General features: G+C 45.9%; 1 protein-coding gene across 2 annotated transcripts; it reads right to left on the bottom strand.

The window, feature by feature from the left end:
• Positions 1-39: 39 nt before the first annotated feature.
• On the bottom strand, positions 40-12,176 carry LOC116835419 (protein CLN8-like). 2 transcript variants are annotated; one of them, XM_032798250.2, is made up of 3 exons: positions 12,120-12,176; positions 6,074-6,726; positions 40-2,560 (listed from the first exon to the last, which is right to left on the bottom strand). In XM_032798250.2, exons 2-3 carry the CDS (start codon positions 6,614-6,616, stop codon positions 2,237-2,239), a joined length of 867 nt encoding a protein of 288 aa, XP_032654141.1. In that variant the 5' UTR covers positions 6,617-6,726; positions 12,120-12,176; the 3' UTR covers positions 40-2,236. The 2 variants fall into 2 exon arrangements, with proteins under 2 accessions (XP_032654141.1, XP_074919808.1); XM_075063707.1 differs by lacking the exon at positions 12,120-12,176 and having other exon boundaries at positions 6,074-6,730.
• Between the last annotated feature and the right edge of the window lie 283 nt (positions 12,177-12,459).

Raw genomic sequence — 12,459 nt, 5'->3', positions numbered from 1 at the left:
AAATGAAGGTTGGAGGAAGCTTTTACAAGTGGAGTGAGTGTTTTAAAATTGGGGTTTGAATTACAATATGGCAAACAGTGAACAGAAGTTACAATGTAGGCAAGTGTAGTGAATGGTGAACAGAAGTTACATTAATAAAGTGAACAATTAAAAACAATTTCATTTATCAGTTCTACACAGATGTTAACAAAACAATTATATAAAGAGAAATATTTTGGTTTTTGGAATAACACAGCTGGAATATAAACAAGTAATAGAGAAGTTTAATTTTACTCTTCATTTGAATATAGAAAAAAGGTGTCAATAACTAACTATTTTGATGCTTGTTTTTGAAAAAGATTTGGAACGGAAAGTAAACAGTTCTTGTTTATATACTGGTTACAATAATAACATTTTTAAATTTTGAAAAATACCTCTTTATTTGTGACTATGTTTACAATGGCAATTTCAAAATGGTAGCAAATTGTAACAGGACATCAAAACGCACCATGGCTTGCTACCTCTCACCTTTGTCCAGGGGTAGCTAATTGCGATGGATGGTGATGCCCCACTGCAATTTGCTACCCACAGACCAGAGGATGTGTACCAGAGGTACTCCAAATCAGATGATGTGAAAGGTGAGAGGCAACAAATTGTAACAAATCACCCTACCCCATCACAGTTAGCTACCCTGACCAGGCATGAAAGATCAGAGGTAGCAAATTACGCCAAAGAGACCCCCAATTCTTCATAATTCACGATCACTGGCCAAAATCGAGGGGTGAAGTAGCAGATTCTGATACAGTAGCATATGTGCCAGAAACTGATATTGGCAGCTAAATGTGTCAGCAGCGGCTTTTGATGCATCACTGGCCAGCCATACATGCTAGACCCAGGGATTGCTCAGTTCAGTTAACATTCCTTATGCAGTTGGAATACATCTTCAGAACTGAATAAAAATGACATGGGTGTTTACAGGCCAGTTCAACAGCCTGCCAGGTTTCCACACCTTTTCTGAATGTGACAGTACTGGAAGGTTGGCTGGAAAGACCAAATTATCTTACAGGAAGACATTTCATTCAGCCTCCGGAGACTCTCTCCTTGCTCTCAAGGTGCTCAGAATGCTGAGACAGTCACTGATGAGGTCATAAATGCACACTAAAGGCATTCATATGCCTAGTTTACCATCTGAAGACCAACATTATGACACTCACAGAGCTATATTGGTGGATGTTTTCCAAGCAGCAGACAGAGAATAATTGTCATTGACAAGGGATGCATTTATATCTACTATCAAGAGGGCAAACTAGCAGGCAACAGAATGGCTCTGGGACAAATGACCACATTCAAAACTGTCTTCGCCTATCGGGCACTGATGGGTCTTGGAGGATGGAACGATCACGCCTATTATGCATAAAATGTCATGCACTCCTTCAGCTAATCAAAAGCTCATGTAAAGACACCACCCTGCAAATGTCTGGCTAGCCATCTGCCTTAATAGAGATGTATGAGTGTGATGTGGATGATGATCAATATGACAGCATGTCTAGCAGTGGCGCCCTAAACGGAGATCACACAGATAATGACTTTGATGAATAAATGTTTTCAGTCCTACATGTCATGGCTAAACTCCCTAGGATTGCCAAAGATCAATGTAATTTTCAGCTAAGCAATGCATCCCTCTGTTAAAGTATAATTTTAAAAAGTTGATATTTCAATATTTTCTCAAATAGATATATACATAATTGTTTTAGGTTTGTCACCATTATGTTCATGGGAGAAGGATATTATTCAAAAGCTCTAACTTGACCCATTTTTTGACAAAGTTATATTATCAAAATTTCCACCAGCTGGAGGACTTGGAAATGGCAGCTGAAGGATGCGAGGGGGAGGGTAGGCAGTTAGTCCCTCTTGCCACTGAAATTATGCTTCTGTAGATTTTTCATACCTTGCGTTTCTCTCACTAACTTGCCACTTCCCCCAGAATGCGATTTTACTATGTTATGCTCAGACTAAAATTACTGGCATGAATCCTGACTGAGTCAAAGATATTTTTGTGTGTGTGTGCGTGCGCACGCTTTAAATACAGACAGTAACAATTTTAAAACACTTTTGATAAATGAGTAAAGCAATCTGTGAGGGGATCAATATATCCATAGACTTCTTGTAAGCACTTCTATTTTCATAGACTTTGTAGTAAACCTGTGCCACATTCTTCCGGATATATTTTCCAGTTACCCCAACAGCTGTTGCAGCACTATATCATCTTCTTCTGAAATGTTTCACTATTTAATTTACCAGAAGATTTATTTTTCACTGCTGTGTTTGAAGAGTTGCCATCAACTAGACGGAAGAAGCGCTCAGTTATTTGGTATGTCCAGTATGGATTAATTATTAATGTAAATATACTTAATCCCATGAAAAAGACAATAAAATATGGAAGTCCCATATTGTCTACCACATCATTCCAATTGGAAATACACACCCACAACATGTGATAAGAAAGGACCATGCGGCAGTGAAACATGTGGATCAGTACCCATTGGTTTGCCTTCCATAAAAAGGTGTTAGCATAGCCAGTCTGGAAGAGACAACAACAAGGAAGAGACATGAGATTATACTTTCAAGATAAGGCAGTCAGCATTTTCTATAAATAAGAGACATATTTGGCTTTCCTGTTGTTTTTAGTGTAAACTGCCATACAAACATTAAACCTTTTTTCTCTTGAGTGCTAAAAGATTGCACATTTATAAAGCACCTCTTGTCCAGCAGAATTCTAAACCACTTTGCAAACTATGTGCATACAACATCACTTAGATGCAGCCATCTGTTGAAGGGAAGACAATCAAAACAAAGCACCTCTCACAAAAGTGCAGGGGAGCTAGCAGGGCAGGGCCGCCCAGAGGATTCAGGGGGCCTGGGGCAAAGCAATTTAGAAGGCCTCTTCCATAAAAAAAAATTACAATACTATATTCTCATGGGAGCCCCTGTGGGGCCCGGCGCAAATTGCCCCACTTGCTCCCTCCCCATAGGCTGCCCTGGGGAAAATAAACCTTCTTCATCTCAGCACAAAACCAGTTTTGAGAGAACTTCTTTACAAGGTATCACTGGTTCTCAGCATCAGCTAGTGCTAAAAGGCACTAAAGCTCATTAAAAGGGTTGGGCAAATGTTTTCCGTCAAAACTGTTTCTTGATCGAAAACTAGGGGTTTTTAAAAAGCAGAAAAAAAATCACGGACAATGTCTGCTTTCCTTCAAAATTTGTTGTGGTTTTTTTAATTGAAAAGCTGAAATCTGAATATGGTTTGGGGTTTCAGAAGTGTGTGGCCAAATATCTGCTGCTTGCTGTGATTGTTTAAAGAAACAATAAAAAAATTCTGCTTAAAAAAAAATCCAAAACTTTTGAAGCACCTCAGCTTGTGACCAAACACCTGAGCCCATCCAGTCAGAGATTTTTCCAGGTTTCTGATACTCTTCTGGCTTCCTTGACTCATATCTGTCTCCATAATTTTGGGTTCATTTAAGAACAGCCATACTGGGTTAAACCAAAGGTCCATCCAGTCCAGTATCCTGTCTACCGACAATGGCCAATGCCAAGTGCCCCAGAGGGAGTAAACCTAACAGGTAATGATCAAGTGATCTCTCTCCTGCCATCCATCTCCACCCTCTGACAAACAGAGGCTAGGGACACCATTCCTTACCCATCCTGGCATAATAACCATTAATGGACTTAACCTCCATGCATTTATCTGTTTCCTAGGGGACTGGCTCCATTGGGGTCCTTCACAAACTTGGAGACCGGTTAACCCTTTGGGTTTAGTCTAGTATAGCTTAATGTTCTGTACATACTCCACGAACTGAGCATTTGGGTGTTCCAATATGGGATGAGCCTATGTTTTGTGAAAACTGAAATGCGCTTCAAATAATAAGCACATGCATGTGAATGCGACCAGGCTGCGTGTTAAAATTAATTACCCCGAGGGCGTTCTCAAACTGGGGGGTCGGGACCCTCAGGGGGTCATGGGTATTACTGGGGTCACGAAGGCATGTGCAGCCTCCACCTCAAACCCGCTTTGCCTACGCATTTATAATAGTGTTAATATTATAGTTTCTATAAAGTGGCAGGCGTGACCTATCTGATCACACTCACAGAGATTGCTACTTGATGAAAGGAGTGTCACCAGTACAAAAGTTTGCCAGAACCACTGAATTAACCCCATCTGGGAGCTCAGGAAAGTGTAGAGGGGGGGGGTTCTCTGGTAGAGTTGGGAAGGCATATTGCTCTTTCTCATAAGTTGGATCTACCACTCCCCCCGTGGCTTAATTTAAATGAAGCTACCCTCCCCTGACCATAATTCTCTGCATAGGCATCTGAAATATAAATATAGAAGTATGATTTGTCATGAGAGAAGTGAAGGTTGATTGCGTAGCGCCGGCCTAATGGGAAAAGTACAGCTGGCTCTTCTGCAAGACTCAAAACGTGCCTGAATGAGCTTTTAGTAGTAGGGAGGGCTGCTCCCCAAACAAGCACTGTGGCCTCCTCCCCCATACTCCAACCCCTCGGACCCACCTTACCTGCCTACCGCGCGGCACCGTGACCCACCACGCCCCCCCTCAGAAAATCCTGCCGCCCATCTGCTCCTTTTTGGGGCCCCCTTCCCCCCCCCCCCCCCCTCATAATGCCACAACAGTATATATGCATCCCCCATGGCACCCACCATCTTTCAACACTCAGGATTCCCCACCCCTGCTCCCTGTCCTGACTGCCCCAACCCCATCACTCCCTCGCTGAGTCCTGATAGACCCCCGGAATGCCCACGATCCAGCCCCTCCATTCCCTGTCCCCTGACCGTCTCCCCCCAACCTCTGCCCCCTCCCTGTCGCCTGACTGTCCCCGGGACTCCCTTCCCCGTAGCCAGCCCTACCAACCCTGGCCCCTTACCCCTGGCTCCCGCCTCACCCAGAACCTCAGCGCATCCAGGAACTTCACTCGACAGAGGCAGCATGGCTAGGGCAGCGCCTGAGCTCCGCCCCGCTCAGAGCCGCGTGGTCAGGAGGCAGGGCTGGGAGCTCCACACTGAGCTCTGCTCCCTCCTCTCAGCCTGAAGCTCGCAGCCCCGCCCCCTCACCACGCAGATCTGCGCGGGGCGGGGCTCAAGGGCCCCGCCAGAGCCATGCTGCAGCTGTCCAGGACGCTGCTGGATGGGCTGAGGCTCCGGGAGAGGGGAGGAGACGGGGCTGAGTGGGATGGAGGAGGGAGCCTCAGCCATGCTCATGGGGGCCCCTGTGGAGCCTGAGGCCTGGGGCAAATTGCCCCACTTGCCCCCCGCCGGGCGGCCCTGTAGCAGGGTCTGGAAAGTTATGGCAAACACCTCCCAAGCAAACCTTGACTCTAGCTGCTCTAGCATCTACATGCACAGACAGGCCCTGTTTAAGTTCTCATTAAAAGCATCACAGGAGAGCTGAGGTGAACCTGTCAGGGCTTGGCTATATAGTTTTAAAGAGTCCAGATATTTTAGAATTTATGCTTAAACCACTAAGACATACAGCTTGGAACGGACTGTGGTTTCAGAAGCAGGGCTGATTTCTTCTCTCCCTACAAGCATGACAGATCTCTTCAAAGCTGTTCTCCCGCTTTAAATCCATAGAGTATATATACACACACACCTTTAGTCTCCAGCAGAAATTCAATGGTCTATATTAAGCTTGTTGGACCTGATGAGTTAGTTATTCTTATGTTACTATTTTCAGTTAAACAAATACTTTAAAAACAGAGTTTAGTCACCTAATCTTCAGTCCTGTGCACTAGATCCCAACTAGAGTCTGTAAAATAATTTTTTAAAAATCTTTCAATTTTCTTTCTTTGCTACAAAATGGGCAAAAATGTTTAATATCTAAGTATTTAGCATGTTATAATTAAGGATTCCCATGGCCATTTCACTTCAAGTTTAGAAGGAAAAATTCTTCCCTGATCCCAGAACTAATCTCTTAGTTTGGAGGCCAATATTTCTTTGCAGATATTTTTTGAGCAGGAGGCAACGCGAGCTTTATAATGGAAACTTCCATCACCAATAATAAATACATCAAGTTATTACCTTTAAAAGCACATGGGAGAGGCAGGTTGAAGGAGAACTCATCTCAAGTAGCAGTCCCACCAGGATTAGATAGTGTCCAGACGTTATGTTTGTTATCACAACAAGAATCCCACCAAATGCAAATAAATGATGAAGCACTGAGACCATATCAAAATCCCTGAAAACAATATTAGACACATGAAGAACTATATTGTCAAATAAAAAGTAGCCGGCGGCTATTAAGCAATGAAACCAGCTCCACTTTTGCTGTGAATACACTTGGTCAGCTTGAAAAACTGGATCTATGAACAAAGCCCACAAGCCAGCTCCACAACTCTGAACTGCAAACAGGCTACGGGTCATAAACGTATTCCAGATGGCCTTCTCCATTCCTGACAAAGTGCGATAACTGGCGCTGATCCATGACGACAACCAGTGAGCTAGAAGAAATACTCCCAGGTAGATAAAAAAACCAGCTGCTAGTAACTTCAAACGAACTGCCCACAGAACATAGTTCCAGTCATATATGTCTCTGGATGTTCCACTCTCGTTTGCAAGATTCATTTCTTCTTCTCTAATTTAAAATATTTGGAGGGAGTCTGAAGGTTCTCGTCCACGTGTTGATCTATGTTAAAGCTACTGAGCCTGTGCTGTTACATGGAGCAGAAACCCATCTGCAATTAAAAAAAAGAAGAAGAAACATGTAGAGAGTGGCCTAGTGTATGTGACCCCTGCCAGAGGGTGAGGAAGGCCCAGGACAAGGGGAAAATGGGTGTAGGACCCTTGTCCATCATAGAGGAGCCTTTCCAGAGGGGGGCCCAGGTCAAAAGGGGGGCTCTGAACCAAGAAAGCCTGAATCACAGCCCCCCCCCAGACTGGAACACTGGGAGAAGACCCCAGCCGAGCTTGAACCCCAGGGGTATTTGGGTGGGGAAAGGGCATGGGCTGCATAAGGCTTCCCACAGGCAAACTACAAGTGCCATCGAGCAACCTCGACCTAAAGGGGGGTGGGAAACTGGAAGAGCCTTGTGTAATTCTCACCAAGGAATGGGAGGGATGTTAGGGCATCCCTGGGAATGGGGGTTGGTTTGAACTTCTCCAGGTCACTGGCTGAAGTGACCCTGCTCAGTTCGGTCTCAAAGGGGGGAGAGATGTGATGAACTGGGACTGTTCTTACTGTGGTCTGTGAATGCTGAGTGGGGGGTGTTTACCTGGGAGGACAGTCTGCATTGAGGGATGGGAGACTGGCTGGAGGGAGGATGCCTGAGCATGTAACGTGAGAACCCAGGAAGGGGTTAGAGGCCAGGTGACACCTCTGCCGGGGAAGCTGAACAAAGGCTGCGGGGGAGGAGATGCGGGGGAAGGAGAGGAGTTGCAGGAGCTGGCTGGGGAATGGAGGAAAGGACAGACAGGGCTCTGACCCCCCAAGGGGGATGTGGTGCTTCTGGGACCCCAAGATGGACCTAATTGGGGAGGATCATGTTGTCTGTGCCTGCAAAACCTGTTTTGGACTGTGTTCCTGTCGTCTAAATAAACCTTCTGTTTTACTGGCTGGCTGAGAGTCATGGTGAATTGCAGGAAGCCAGGGGTTCAGGGCCTTGACTTCCCCACACTCCGTGCCAATAACTATGTACTTTGGAACTGTAATGCATCCTAACCTACCCCACTACTCCTGACCTGATCACCTGAGATGCAGCTTTCTGAAATGTCAATGATGAAACCTCAGTGATGAGCCCAGATTTGAACTGACTCGTGGATTCCAGAGAGTTGGATAAAGTGTTCTGGATAAGCGAAGTGGAAACAGTCTCAGAGGGAATCTCAACAATGTTGCTTTGCTTGCAACATGGAATATCAGACAACAAAAAAATAGGGCATAATTCTACAAAACCTTATTCTAGTAAATGGGACTACTTACATGAGAAAGGGCTTCCAGGATCAACTTGTGAACAGAAATGCACTGCGAACATCTGAACAGAATTAGACCAAAAGGTCTTTTATTCCTGAAGCTAACTAAGGGTATGTCTACACTTACAGAGTTTTTGTGCTGTAAGTTTCACCGGTGATAGGGAACTAGTGAAAGTAAAGTGCTGATCTGTGTACTCACTCAATTCCTCAGGTGTCAGAGAGTGTTTACACTACCAGCATTTCCATCGCCAATGAGAGCAGCGCTGTAGGGCAGCTATCCCACAGTGCAGCTCTCTCCATAGGTCTTGTGGGAAGAGGGGGGTGAGCAAAGGCATTCCATTCTGGGTCCCTGCTCAGTGCCCCGTGCTGCCCTGCTTCATGTCTCAGGAGCCCCTTTACTTCCTGGTTTCTTCCGTGGCATTCTTTTTAAAACCTCCTGCTGTCTGGCTGCTTTCCCCGCCACATCTACAAACAAAGGGAAAAGGAGCTTCAAACTTCCCAGGGTGTAGAACTGATAAATGAAATTGTTTTTAATTGTTCACTTTATTAATGTAACTTCTGTTCACCATTCACTACACTTGCCATATTGTAATTCAAACCCCATTTTAAAACGCTCACTCCATCTTGTAAAAGCTTCCTCCAACCTTCATTTTTGCAAACCCTGCTGTAATCTTATTAGTTAGTTTAGTGTGAATGAGGCATGTGATGGATGATAATCAACTCAGCCCGCCTGTCCTGATGAGGTGAATCAAGATACCACGGCTGAAGGACCTAGACAACGTGAACAAAGTAAAAGCATCTCCCCTAATAGAAATAGGCAAAAGAACACAGAGGAGATCAAAGCCAGGTTCAAGGCTGAAAGTCAACGCCTGCAATTGACGGTTGTGATCAATTCAAACCCAAAGGCAGCGGTGACACAGCAAAAGACCTATAGACTTTTATCCAACTAACAGCCTGTAAAAGAGGGTGAGTAAAGAGACTTGGTAACATTCTAGCTGCCACATGGAGGCCATTGCTGCTGCTGATTTAATTTAACAAAGCAGAATGAAGCAACTCCCATGAACTAATAGGGTAAATCCCTATACAAGCTGGACTCTGAAGATGAGGACTTTGAGTCTATGGTTCTGCTCGGCAGCTCCAAGGAGCCTTCAGGTTTCCACCTGATCCGGACTCGGCTCCACTCTTGTGTAACAGGTCCTGGCCAGTATTCTGTCACAAGCAACTTTAGGCTGGTAACTATAATATCTATCCAGAACTTGTATGAATGATTGTGTCAATGGAAATATAGGAATAAGTAGCTAAACAACGTTGTTTGCTGTTATCTTTTATTTTATTATGGTATTTACAATAAATGTGACAAATGTCTTGTCCCCTTTAATAAGATCCTGCTAGTTTTTTATTGGTATAACAAGGGCTTACAGGGAAATTCCCCTGACTTCATGCACTAGCTTCTCTCCAGGAAGTAGGATGTTTTCTCAGCACAGGGAGGGGCGGACATCCGTGCATCAGAGCAGATGCTGGCCAGAGTGGTCCTTTTTGGAACTGTGGCCAGGGCCGGCTCCAGAGTTTTTGCCACCCCAAGCAGCAAAAAAAAAAAAAAAAAGAAAAAAAATCACGATCAGCTCTAAAGCTGCTGCTTCAGTCTTCGACGACAAGTCAGCGGCTGGTCTTTCATTCTGAGAGGGACTGAGGGACCCGCCGCCAAAGAGCCAGACGTGCTGCCCCTCTCCATTGGCCACCCCAAGCACCTACTTGCTGAGCTGTGCCTGGAGACAGCCCTGACTGTGGCATATCCTCTGGAGGCCAAAAGGCGTTTACACGGCTGGAACATGTCATCACTTTCACAGCAGCGCAAAAAGAACAGTGGTAACAGCTGTATGCCTCTTGCAAAGGTGGTTTTCTTTCTGGGGTGAAACGTCTGAGTATCACCACAAAAAGTCATTAACAAGTGTAGATGTTCCCGTGGTGATAGCGCAAAAAAGGGACTTTTTGTGCTTTAAATGGTAAGTGTAGCCATACCTAAGATGGCAGAACATAATAAGGAGGTTGTTTCTCTGTTACCCCCAGCATCACAGTTATTACTTATTGTATATGCCAAAATTTTCAAGTTAATTAAAACTTCTCCCATATGATGTGGTTTAAAGAGGCTGAACATTCTCATTTTTCTTTTAAAATATCACTGAGCACAGGTCCATTTTGCTGATGCATTAGACTAGAGTGGCAAGACCACTGGACACAGCACATCCTGTCAATATAGCTAGGGGAAGAACTGCCCAGGGAGTCTCTCATTTCACACAGTTTGACTGGGAGAGCTGATGGGAGATAGAAGAGGAAGCCATATAGATCCTTAGTAGCATAGGTAAAAAGGTTCTACAGCGATGCCTTCCTTTCCTGCTCCCCAATATAATAAATAACAGAAGCATCCTTATAGCTAGAGAGCAATGGAATATTGTCTATTTATATTCTCAGAGGGCTTGATTCTGCTCTCCTTTATACCAGAGCAACTCCACTGGCCCTTCCTTCCCACTGCCTTGCATCTTGGACCAGTGGGAGAGTTAAGAATTCTAATTTGGTAGCATTTTATACTCACCCTACACAACGTACAAGGAAGTGAGGAATCAGGCCATTAACTGTAAGCATAGTTTACTGTGGTGTGAAGAGAAAGTCCCAGAAACTTTCCTTTCTCAACTCCCCAAAGAGAAAGCAAAACACCCTCCAACCTCTGCTTCCCCTCAGCACAAGCACAGTTACCTCCAGGCTGTGCGAAATTCCCCTGACTTCATGCAGTAGCCTCTTTCCAGGAAACAGGATGTTTTCTCAGCATTTAACCAAAAACAAGTTACTTAAAGCTGTCTAATCTCCACTCCCTGCTCCTCACATGAAGGAACAGTACAACACACCGAAAATATTTGCAAAAGAATCACAGGAGGGGAAACAACAACAAGGAAATACCAATAGGCAGGTTCTCCTAGGGTCACCCTTTCCATTCAGTAAAATAAGTGCGGTAGTTAATAAAGCCCTTCTCCACCCAGCACCATTTGCTTGCTACTTACTGGCTGCTCTGCTTCACTTGCTCTACCCTTTCTTCCCGCACCCTCTGTGCTTTCCTGTCATGTGCTCAACAGCAGCGATCAGCCGACTGCAAAACAGAGAAGTCCGGGTTGCTTCTTCCACCTTGGTAGAAGCAGCTACAACAGCCTTGAATGCCAGCTCCTCAGAGCGGCAGGGAAACGCCTGTACGCACGAGATAATATCGCTTCCTCCTGCCCCACCCTTTGTTTCCGCTTGACGTAAACTGTCCCTCCCTCCCCGGAGGGGGGAGTGGAGCACCCCAAGTATGCCGCACTGGCAAGCCGGGCTCGGGTTGTTCACAGCTCTCCTGGGAGCTTAATTCTGCAGTGCAAGGAGCGGGGCAGGCCACACTCTGCCCTGGTGTTGCAGCCAAATTTCGCGTTGCACTGATGGAAAGGGTGAGCGCCCCCCGTACAGAGTCCTGATAAAACACTGCACGGGGGCGTGTGTTGTCATTGGCAGCGCAGCTGGTAGGATGCAAAATACGTCCCGCTCCAATACCCCGCTGTGGGGCAGGATGTGTAGGTCCCCTGCATAGAAACAGTGTGTCACACACCTGTGTTAGCTGCATCGCGCCTCGAGTGTGGGATACTAAGGGACCCACGTCTTGGTTTTGAGCAGCTTGACGTGGGACATTTCTTACCGGTCACAGTCACGGATTTCCCTCTCTGAGTGCTGCCCCGCTGGGGCAGGAGCCTCTCCAAAGTGCCCTGCAGAAACGGGACTGGGGAGAGGATGAGCGGGGGTTGGCGAAGGCAGGGGGACTGGGGATTCAGGATACTGGAGAGTCAGGGGAAGCACGTGGAGTAAGATGCCTGGGGGTTGTTTGGAGGGTGATTGCTGAAGAGAACAGGTTAACTGGGGGGTGGGCAAGGACAGGCGGGTAATGGAGCCTGGCTGGACCAGATGGGGAAGGGTGATTAGAAGCATTTAAAGCCTCGAGCATGGGGGCGGGGGGAAGGAGAGTTTGGAGCAGGCTCCCCCGCCTATATTACTTCTGATTAGCTTCCCCCACTCTAGCTTTGTGCCCCATTATCCTGCTCCTTTACCTGCCTGCCCCTTCCGCCCAGCCCCCAGCTTTGCTACTCACGGAGTCTCCTCTCGCTGTTGTCTGGAGCTGCTTCCTACTGACACTGGCTGGGAACCCGCGTGAGGACCGGGTCAAACCCCGGTTGGTCTCGTTTCAGTTTCACTTTGCTTATCTTCCGCCCTAGCAAAATGCTTCAATGTTCGGATTCTAGCTTTTAAAAATATCGTCATATTTACATTAATCTTAGGGTTTATGCATTCATTTCTAGCCGACGGAACCTAAATTTGGGGCTTAAACAACCTGACATTGTCCCTTTAATTATTAGGAAATTAACTTTAGAAACCAACATTTGTGACACTGAGACGGCCCTGGTCTATAGGGCCCTTTCTGATGACAGCTA

Source organism: Chelonoidis abingdonii, chromosome 3 (assembly GCF_003597395.2).
Source record: "Chelonoidis abingdonii isolate Lonesome George chromosome 3, CheloAbing_2.0, whole genome shotgun sequence".
Lineage (NCBI taxonomy): Eukaryota > Metazoa > Chordata > Testudines > Testudinidae > Chelonoidis > Chelonoidis abingdonii.
Note: the sequence above shows the minus strand (reverse complement) of the source record. Positions and strands in the feature narration are given on the sequence as shown.